This window comes from Elephantulus edwardii, unplaced genomic scaffold (genome assembly GCF_000299155.1).
Source record: "Elephantulus edwardii isolate Elephantulus edwardi_28Jun2011 unplaced genomic scaffold, EleEdw1.0 scaffold00010, whole genome shotgun sequence".
NCBI classification, from domain to species: Eukaryota; Metazoa; Chordata; class Mammalia; order Macroscelidea; family Macroscelididae; genus Elephantulus; species Elephantulus edwardii.
Window position 1 is genome coordinate 1,019,995 of NW_006399760.1, and position 11,441 is coordinate 1,031,435.

General features: G+C 37.8%; 1 protein-coding gene across 1 annotated transcript in view; it reads right to left on the bottom strand.

The window, feature by feature from the left end:
• Positions 1-11,441, bottom strand: part of RAB3GAP1 (RAB3 GTPase activating protein subunit 1 (catalytic)) — a 132,924-nt gene that overhangs the window by 21,742 nt on the left and 99,741 nt on the right. Inside the window, exons 17-18 of the mRNA XM_006880807.1 lie at positions 8,206-8,343; positions 3,160-3,387 (exon numbers count right to left, since the gene is read on the bottom strand). Of these exons, the coding sequence (XP_006880869.1) occupies positions 3,160-3,387; positions 8,206-8,343 (366 nt within the window). The remainder of the gene's footprint in view (positions 1-3,159; positions 3,388-8,205; positions 8,344-11,441) is intronic.

Below are 11,441 nucleotides of genomic sequence, written 5' to 3' on the forward strand. Positions count from 1 at the left end.
CAGTCACTGAATCAATCCATCTCATCGAGGGTCTTCCTCTCCTGCACTGTCCCTCCACCCTCTCAAGCATGACGTCCCTCTCCAAGGTCTGATCCCACCTTGCAACATGAGAGATAGAGCAGGGTTTAGGGCTGTTGTATATAAGGTCGCTATGAGTCACAAGTGACTTGACAGCACTTAACAACAACAACATTCAATATTGTAGTGGAGGTCCTAGCCAGAGCAGTAAGACAAGAAAAAGAAATAAAGGCAAAGAGAAAGTATAACAAATTTCCATTTCCAGATATGACCCTATTTATACAGAAAATCCCAAAGAAATGGCAAGAAAATTACTAGATCTAATTGTTGATTCAGCCAATTTGCACGGAATAAAGTCAGCGTACAAAAAAAAAAAAAAAAATATTATCAGAGAACTCTGAAAAGTAAATAAGGAAAAAAATCCCCAACCGTTTATAATACTTACCCAAAGATGACATACTTAGGAATAAATTTAGTCAGAGATTAAAAAGATAAAAACAAAGAGAACTATAAAACACCATCACATTGTGTAAGTGGTAATACTACTAAAAGCCATCTACAATTATAATGCAATCCTGACCCAGATTCTGCCATCATTTTTCAGAGATGGAAAGAGTAGTTGCCAACTTTATATAGAAAGGAAAAAGACCCTGGATAAGGAAAAGTTGCTGAAAAAGAAAAAGTTGGTGGTTTCTCATTCCTGATCTCAAAACATTCTCCATAGCTATAGTAATCAAAATAGTAAGCAGGGACAGACACACAGACCAAAGAAATAGAACTGAGAACCCAGAAATAAATCCCTCTATTTCGGGACAACTGATTTTTGACAAAAAGATAAAATCCATTAAATGGGGCAAAGACAGCTTCAAATGGTGCTGGAAAAACTCTTTATCTATTTGTAGAAAACTGAACAAAATTCATTCTCACACAATATCAAAACACTAATTCTAGGACCTTCACGTAAAACTTAAAACTATTAAGGTCATCAAAGAAAAAAAAATGGAACAAATTTAGGAGCCCTGACCTATCATATAAAAACAGCAGAGGACAAACTAGACAAAAGATCATTAAAAAGTTAAATAAATACGTGTTATCTAAAAACTTCCAAAATAGTAAAAAGAGAACCTACAGACTGGGGGGAAAATATATTTGGCAATGACACACCTGACAAAGTATTCATCTCTAAAACTCGAATACTTCAACAAGAGGAAGACAGAAAGGCATTACAAAATGGCCAGAGGACATAAAAACATACTTCATCAAAGACATTCAGATTGCCAACAAATACATGAAGAAATGCTCAAGATTATTAGCTATTCACCATTCATTTGCTCATTTATACTGAATCAAAAAGACGCATTTTTTAAAAAAAGAAACAAAACTGACTTCTCCAGCAGGTTTCCAGGGCTGTGAATCACAGGGGAGGACAGTACCCATCATTCTCCACTGAGCTGCTGGTAGATTCACAATGCCTGAGAGGTTTAGCCTCTGGCTTGGCAGCACAACTCTCTATGGACTACACCACCAGAACTCTCTCATTAGCTACTTTTGTGTGCTGCTGACTCAGAACTGATCCATAGCTCACCCTCTAGCAGGTTTTCAGTGGGAGTTAATTCCATAGGAGACTACCCGTCTTTCTCACATGGAGCAGATGGTGAATTTGAACTGCCTATCCTTGAATTACCAGTACAATTCCTTATCACTCGACCACCAACGCTCCCTTATTAGCTATCTGAGAGATGGATATCAAAACATCCCTGAAGTAACAGTAATGTTCATCAAAGAGACCAAACAACAAATGTTGGTTAGGACGTGGGGAGATGTGAGCTCTTACACACTGCTAGTGGGAATGTAAAATGGTTCAATCATTATGAAAAACAGTCTAGTGCCTCTTCTATGGTTGGGAACAGAGTATCATTTGAATCTGCAATCTCATCACCACATTTGTGTCCTAAAGAATTAAGAGCTGCAACATAAACCAAGATAAGCATACCCATGTTTACTAAAGCATTACTTAGAAGAGGGAAGAGACAGAAACAACTCAAGTGGTCATCTTCAGATGAATGGCTAAAGACTCATTAAACTAATTCCTATAATGGAGTATTATATAGCATTGAAAAATAATCAAGAATGCATGAAATACAACATAAATTATTCTGAATGACATAAGTCAGTCACAAATGGACAATTATGGTATAAGACCACTACTATTAAAAAAAGGAAGGAAGATTTACACACAGAATCAATCATGGAGGCTTAACAGGAATGGGAAGGGAGGCAGAGTGGAGTAAAAAGAAACAGGTAAGTTAAGGGAAAGGCTATATACACAGTAAGTAGTAATTTTTATGTGCCATCGAGTCGTCTGCAACTCATAGCAACCCTATGTACAACAGCCCTAAACCCTGATCTATCCCTTGCCAATCTTATTGTCTCCGACACACTTATCACTATTACCCCAGGCACTCAAGCAATCCACCTCAAGGGTCATCCTCTCCTGCGCTATCCCTCTACCTTCCCACGAATGATACCCCTCTCCAAGGACTGATCCCGCCTTGCAATATGACCAAAGTATAGCAGACAAAGCTTCAGAATCCCTCCTTCCAAGGAGCAGCCTGGCTTCACCATCTTCTGGATGAACTTGTTTGTTCTCCTAGCAATCCATGGTATGTTCAATACTCTTCTCTAGCACCACAGCTCAAGGGCATCAACTCTCCTTCTATCATCCCTAGTCATTGTCCAGCTCTCTGATGCACAGCAAGTACTTGCATAGACCATGGCCTGTTTCAGGTACACCTTAGTCTCCAGACTGACATCACTGTTCTTCAATACTTTGGAGAGGTCTCTGACAGCAGACTTTCAGTCTTTTAATTTCCTGACTGCTGGTACCAAGACTGTTGATTGTAGTAGATTAGAAATTTTAATTAATTACTTACATTGAGCAGTGGTAATTAATATTATAAAAATGAAATGTGTATGAGTGATTACATGAACAATCAGCATGTAAACTTTCATTCCAATAAAATGGAATTTTACTGAAACCAAATAATCACCAAAAATATTAAAGCTCTTAGATCTATGACAGTGAGTTTTTAAAATTATAATAATCAGCAGTCTAGGATTAGAGATTCAAATCCCAATTACCTTTTCTGCTTCTCGTGTATCATCGAAGAGTCTCCTCTGTCTCCTGGCAGGAATTGGCTTAGCTGTTTCCCAGGCCTCAACCCACATATTGCTTGGAATCTTCATTCGGGCACTCAGCTCTCCTTTCAAAACCACATTTCCTGTTTCATCTGTCACCTCCTCTTCAACATAATCCCGGGGTGAATACCACCTCACAAAATCTTCCAGGATGCAACCTGGATTAGCTGCCTACGTAAGGCAGAAATACAATCAGCAGAATCAAATAAAAATGGTTATTCATAAGCCTGTATTTGAAAAACTGCATTTTCACAAATATCCAATCTTTACAATTTAATATGTAAAACTTTTGAGTGTTACCTGAAAATAAATCACATACATGCTAAGAATGAAAAGCAATTTATTTTTGCTTTCTTAGTTATATAAGACAAAAAATTTCATGTGATAAATTTAGAAAGAACAACCTTAAATAAAGAAATAATAGTTTCCTAAGCCAATTACAAAGTTTCATACCTTAGTTTTAATACTATACTGTATTTACTATTACTGTAATTACTATTCAATACTTAGAAAAGTATCAAGTGAGCTTAAGTCAAGTAAATGAAATAATATACATGGTCAGAATAACAGCACAATAATTGAAAATCTGTTCTTTTTATCCACCATCAAAAAATCAAGACTGGTACTCTAGTAAGTGTATTCTAATCTCCAAAATTTTCTATTCAGCCATCCAATTTTTAAAAAATTTTATTTTATTTTATTTTTTATTTTATTATTTTGTGTGTGTGTACTGTCAAATCAGATCTGACTGGTACAGAAGGAAATTGTCCCTCCTTCTCCGGCAGAGCATCTGGTGGATTCAAACCGTGTACCTTTGGGATTACAGTACAGCTTCTTGCCACTAGGCCACCAGAGCTCCCCACAGCCATCCAATTTTTGCACTTTATTTGACAAATTCCCTTTCTATAAATTGTTTTCACATTTAATGTTAAGGAATTGGGGGGGGGGCCCTATTGTTTTATAGGATTCTGAAAACCAAACTAATTAGGTAAAGTTTTATTCTGTGGATAGTTTTATAGAAAGAACAAGGAAACATGCCAAAATCTTTAGGGTGATTCTAATTTTAAGCCAGAAAAAAGGATGCTTCACAAAGTTAGTGGTGAAATATGATGGGTTTTTCCCCCTAAAAGACTACAATAATAATGTATTAATTGAATGAACTCAATAACCACAAACATAATAATTAATTAGAGCGCGCGCGCGCACACACACACACACACACACAATCTCCTTAATAATCAAAGGATGACTGCTATGTATACGTAAATATATTTTTGGTTATATTCTCTACCATACAATCACACCCGAGTAACTTTTGCTTCTAAGTATTCTATTTAATTACCTGTAAGAGAAAGTGATGTAAACAATAACAAAAGCAGGTTTAACTGCTAATCTCTCCTTATTGGACTAACTGGCTATCAGGTTAGAAATCCATATAAAGAGGATCTCTCAGGGGAGCTCTGGTGGCCTAGTGGCAAGAAGCTGCACCGCAATCCCAGAGGTATGTGGTTCAAATCCACCAGATGCTCTGCTGGAGAAGGAGGGGCAATCTCCTCCTGTACCAGTCAGATCTGATTTGACGGTACACACACAAAAAATAATAAAATAAAAATTTAAAATAAATAAATAAAAGGATCTCTCTTATGGCCCACAGGATCAAGTCATTCCTATGCAAAAAGGGCTTCAGAGTGACTGAATAGTTCCTTAAATACATAATCTGACTCCCATATGGATAGACGTGGAAATTGGTTACTGAAAAAGAATGTTTTTCTTTTGGCCATGGCAACTTAATTCCTTGAGCTCCCCTTCCATACTCTAAGAAACACTGGCAGCTTGTGAAATTTCTCACATGGGAAGTATGCACTGATCATTGACAAAGGCATCCTGCGTCTCCTTGGCAATTACATCTCCCTCAGCAAATTATAAAAGCAGGGACATACATATTAGTCTCTTGTTTGATTAGTTGTTCAAAGCATGTATAACCCTTAGGGAAACCTGTATTTTCCGAAGATGATCAAAATAATATCACTTCTATTGGTTCTTCTATAAAAAGACCTTGTTGCTCTGGCAGAATTTAAGTGACATTAAACAAGAGCCTTTCTAATCCTTGCATATTTTCTTCATCTTTGTCAAATGAAAATATCTTTAGAAAACCTTTTAATGGCTGCATGTTTTCCTTAGAGACTAAAATGATAAAGAAAACTGGCTAATTCTGTTTTGTAGTGAGACAAGATTCTGAGCAGGCTCATGACTGCTAAGACCAATAGATTACAGCAGATGAGCGGTAATGTGACTTTTGAGGCTAAATGAGAGGGCAATGTAGCTTTATTTGCCACATTTTACTTAAGAACATCAATGATCCTCAAAGCTACCATGTACAGAAGCCACACAAATAGGCCATGTGAAGGGGCTCAGCTGGCAGGTCTGACCTTTACGCTACCAATGGGGTATTAAAATAAACCTTCAGAATATTCTAGCAACCAGGCTTCAAACTTTCTACTGGTACCCCTAACAAATCATCCACAATGTGTCCTTCTTAATCTACGGGCTTAATAAAATGGTTTAATTGCTTTTTAAAAAAAAGTGAAATATTCTATCTTTTAAAAAAATAACTCATTTTTTTATTATAGATCTGTGCTTTGGTTATTTCAAAAGAGCCTACTGAAAAACAACTCATCTCACCCCAGCAACAGTAGTGAAGTTCAACAGGAAGCAAAGAACAAATGCTGGCAAGGCTGTGGAGAGACTGGATCTCTTATTCACTGCTGGTAGGAATGTAAAATGGTACAAATGCTATGGAAAGTGGTCTGGTGCTTTCTCAAAAAGTTGTAAATTGAAATATTTTTCTCAAAATGTTGTACATAGAAATACCATTTAACTGTTCTACTCCTGGGAATATACCCTAAAGAAAGCCGAGCCACAACTCAAACAAATGTATGTACATCTATGTTTATTGCTGCATTATTCACAATAGCAAAGACAGGGAAGCAATCCAAATGTCCATTAACAAATAAATGAATAGAAAAACTGCCATACATTCACATAATGGAATATTACATAGCACTGAAAAACAATAAACTTGTAAAACATCACACAACATGGATGAGCCTGGAGGACATTATGCTGAGTGAAATATCTCAGTCATAAAAGGACAAATACTGTAATAACACACTGTTATAAAACAGGACAGATTGGAAGTGCGGCAAGGGGCAGGGGGTTGTCGGGGAGAGAATGGAAAAAGAGTGGATAGATAAGGAACACTGCAGTATAACAGATGAGAGAAAGAACTGTCTGAAAGGAATATGTGATTAGGTATTATATGTATGACAACAATCTGTGGCAAGAAGGACTAGGGAAGGGAAAGGGGGAAGAAAATGTGAAACAATGAATTTAAAAAAATTAAAATTTTAAAAAAGAGCCTACTATCTCAGTTTTGCCTCAGTGCAGTGTTAAAGGAATCTTGCAGAACCTTACAAAGAGGAGCAAATTTCTATGAAAAAATTTTGAGTCTCAATTTAGAACTTGCTCCCACCAAGCCCTCCACAGACCACTGAGGCAGTGATGAGGAAAACAGTCAGAGGTTAGGTAAGACTAGCTGCAATGGAGGTTATTGCTTCACACTGAAAGCCAGTCCCCATCTCTCTACCTTTTTAAACAAACTATGTCCTAAGAACCAACAGGCTTCTCCTTATTCACTGCCACCAACTTTTTAAAAACAACAACACATGATTGTATGAAACAATACAATACAATACAATACAATACAATACAATACAATACAATACAGTGTAAATGAAAGATTGTATAAAACACAACGTGTATGAACAAAACATACTGTGAAGGAATTATTATATAAAAACCAATAAAAGATATACAAAACCCCACCACACCAAAAAACCCCACCCCAAAATAACACATCTCTCATCTCACTGCAGGACAGAATTCACATACTCTCCCAATCTTTTCAGCCACTGGAAAAATATGCAGTCCTTAAGAAGTTTCTAAAGATATCCCTTTTAAAAGAGATAAAGAAAATAAGCAAGGATAAAAAAAAGCTCCCTTTTACTGCCATTAAAATCTGCTAGAAGGGAAGGATGAAAGTAGCACAAGGTGATCATGGAGTGCTTATGGTTAAAAAAAGCACAGGCATTTCAGAGGTGCCTGAAAGGGCAGGCACTGGGGAGCCCACGGTCCTCACAGACAGCAGTAGGATGAGAGCGACGGTCCAGCAAGAGAGCAGTGCAAGGGATCAGCCACAGCAAAGGAAAGTCGTGCTGAGTAACTGGGCTACTCATTTTTCAGTCGTTGTTATTTTTTAGAATATACACAAGGTTTCACTCTGCTTTAAAGCAGAAATAATTCAAACAAAAAGTTTTCCTTTTATTTCTGAAAAGTACCCAGATGTCATTATTCTTTATCAGTATTTTAAAATACAGGCCTAGATATGTTTGCATATACAGCAGGCAGCGTGTCTTACCATCCTAACTGGTCATTCTTTTGAGAAACCTTCTGACTCTGTCCTCATAATGAAACTCATCACATGATTCTTTACATATCTTCTCCTCACAACCTCACCAACTATAACTGAGGATAAACCCTGTAGTTCTTACTCATCTAATCACAGTGCAAGGCGCACAGTAGGCAGGCACTTAAGTATGTGTTGTATGAAGTCACTTATATAAAATTTCAAAGGTTTCCTAAAAGTCTTTCATTAAATTAGAATATATAAGGAGAACACGCAATAGAAATCATTTAATTCTTAACTTTCAACTGTTATTCAAAGAGTTTTTTTTTTTCCTTTTTAAACTTAGAAATAAGTTTGAATATGCCCTTTGAGGGGTGAGGAAAGGGTGCTGCAACTACTAATAAAATCAAAGCACTTAAAAAAAGAGGTATTTTAGGTTTTCATATCACAGTGTAGAATGATTTCCACAGTTTCATCCCAGAGCAGCTCAAAATAGACCGCAGAGCTCTGGAGGTATGACCCACCTTAAAAGATTCCATGTCTGAGAGCAAGCAGGCACTCTGCATGCGAGCTCGGAGGTGAGCCCCTTCTGCAGATGTGCCTAATTTAGCTAAAACCTCAGACTGCTCTTCCAGCAGATCTTCTGTCATAGGTGCTGGTTCCTGTGAGGCACAAAAGGACAAAGCTCACAAACGGCCTTTATATAGACAAAGCAGAGCTATAAAAATAGAATAGAAACAACAATTATTTTAGCTCCAACAGTCACAAGATATGTATTTAAAAGATCCTAAGGAATGGCAGTCTTCTAGAACATTAAAAAGTAACAAGTTAAGAAGAATAAATATGACTTTTAGCCCACTCAATCATGACCTCCCTCTCTATGAGAACTGATAGTTAAGACAGAGGGATCTGGATTGAGCAAACATTTTCTTACCTGTTAATAATAAAGAAATGAAATCTTAAATGATATTATATATGTCATCTAGTTGCAACTAGATTTCTATAATAACTAATAAGAAAACACACATACACAAAACACAAATGAACTGAACCTCAACTAAAAATCTCCAAATATGCTTTATGTCAGAGGATTTGTTGTGTGTTTAGGGTCCTAAGGAATTTTATTTATTTATTTATATGATGAGCTGCTGGTTTTGTTTTCAGACTTACAAACGATTTGTATTTTAGTAGTAACGGCAAATAAAAAACAAAGAAAGCAAATCTAGAGGAAAATAAAAATACACAATCATAAAGAGATGATTTCAGAACTATTCAAAGGGCGACTGGAAAGTTCTTGGACAACTGATTTCATTAGATTTTGTATCTGAAATATGAAGCTCAACAATCCAAAGGCAAACCAAACTATTATTACAGCCAAAAAAATATGAAAATGTCTATGTTCTTATAACAATAAGTTAAGATCAAGTGGAAGAATTAAGTTAAGTGTCTAGAGTACTTTGTCAACTAATAAATTAATAAAATCCGTTGTAAAAAACCTCTTTAAAGTGCAAGGACATCACCTTGAAGACTATCAGTGCACCTGATCCAAGCCATAGTATATTCAATAGCTACCTATGTACTTGAAAATGGAACAATGAATAAGGATGACTGAAGACCAATCAATCAATGCCTTTGAATGTGTTGGTGAACACTGAGTAGGCCATGGTCTGCCAAAAAAATAAGCAAGTCTGTCTTGGAGGAAGTATAAAACCAGAGTGCTTTTAGCAGGAAGCATGGTGGAACTCTGTCTCACATACTTTGGGCATGTTACCAGGAGGGGCCAGCAAAGTGGGGAAGATCCTCAAGGAGACAGACTGACACAATGACTGAAACAATAGGCTGGAGCATATTGGAGATCAAGAGGATGGGGCAGGGTAAGGAAAGGGTTTGTTTTGATATGTTGTTAATTTTGTCTCAATGAGCTGTAGTCAACATGATGGCACTTATCAATATTCTAAACCAGGATTCATTCCTTCCCTCTTCCCCTCATCTCTTCTTTCTCCTTTTTTCTTGTTGACAATATACACAGCAGAACATACACCAACTCAACAATATCTACATGTACAATTATTTTGATGACATTCTTCACTTGTACATTTTTTAGTTCTTTATGATTTAAAAAATTTATTTTAACTTTATTAATATTTTTATCATTAATATACAGCGTGTTTCATGAATGTACTTAAGTTATAACTTATTCCTTTTTGGTCTGTGGTAGACAGCTTTCAGCATCTCTTCCATGATTCTCATCTACATTTGATCTTCTTTGGGTACTATGGCCACAAGGATGAGTTTCTGGCAGCCATGTTGTGGAACAAAACAAAGGGTATTGACAGCATACTACTCTACTGGCCAAAGTTAACCATACCAAGTGTAGACACTTGGCAAATGGAATTCAGAAAATAATTCAGTAATCTATGCTAGGTCCTTGGCGTGAGGGTGAGTCATTTGGGGAAAACCATGTTCTACTGTGACACACTCCTCTCCTGATTCTGAACCATGGAGTATTTCTTTGCTCTGTTCTGAATTGGTCCAATTATAGATTTCATATAAGTACAATCAAGTGTTCTGGGATTCCCATTTTTCTCAAGGTTATCCAAAATTTGTTGTAATCTACATAGTCAGATGCCTTTTTGCATTGTCAATGAAGCACAGATAGACATTTCTCTGGTACCCTTTGCTTTCAGCCAAGATCCAGCTGACTGGCTATGATGTCCCTAATACCACGTCCTCTTCTAAAACCACAGTGTACGATGTCTTTTGATTTCTTGTCTGCTATCACCATGGGAGTTGACTGTGGTCCAAGTAAAATTAAGTTGCTGACAACTTTAATCTGTTCTCCTTCCAATCATGATGTTGCTTTCATTGGTCCAGTGGTGAAGATTTTTGTTTTCTTGACACTGATGTTTAATATATATTGAAGGTTGCAGTCTGATTTTTTTTTTCATTAAGTAAAGGCTCGGCATCTGACTAGCTGAAGTTGGGCACCTCGCGGGACAGCCATCAGACCCCGCAGACCCACCCCATTTTCTCAGGTAATTGAAGACGCCAAAAGCCCGCGACATCCGTTCCGGCAGAAATGTAATTGAAGACGCCAAAAGCCCGCGACATCCGTTCCGGCAGAAAGGACAGAGGAGAGGCTCGGCATCTGACTAGCTGAAGTTGGGCACCTCACAGGACAGCCATCAGACCCCGCAGACCCACCCCATTTTCTCAGGTAATTGAAGACGCCAAAAGCCCGCGACATCCGTTCCGGCAGAAAGGTCAGAGGAGAGAGGCTCAGTATCTGACTAGCTGAAGTTGGGCACCTCATGGGACAGCCATCAGACCCCGCAGACCCACCCCATTTTCTCAGGTAACTGAAGACGCCAAAAGCCCGCGACATCCGTTCCGGCAGAAAGGTCAGAGGAGAGAGGCTCAGCATCTGACTAGCTGAAGTTGGGCACCTCATGGGACAGCCATCAGACCCCGCAGACCCACCTCATTTTCTCAGGTAACTGAAGACGCCAAAAGCCCGCAACATCCGTTCCGGCCCGAGGGCCGCCTATATACACACCAATTCTAGAGGATGCAACACCTTTGACCGGGAAATATTACGACTAAACTTCAGAGACACTAATCCCAACATAAGGAATTATCATCAGCTGATGTGTTTGAAAACACAGAAGCCATGGAAGCTTCATATATAAGTTATTAGATGGAGGGCTGGTGAAAGGGAGATAGATGTGAAGGGAGGGGGTAGAAGTGGATGGGTATCCTG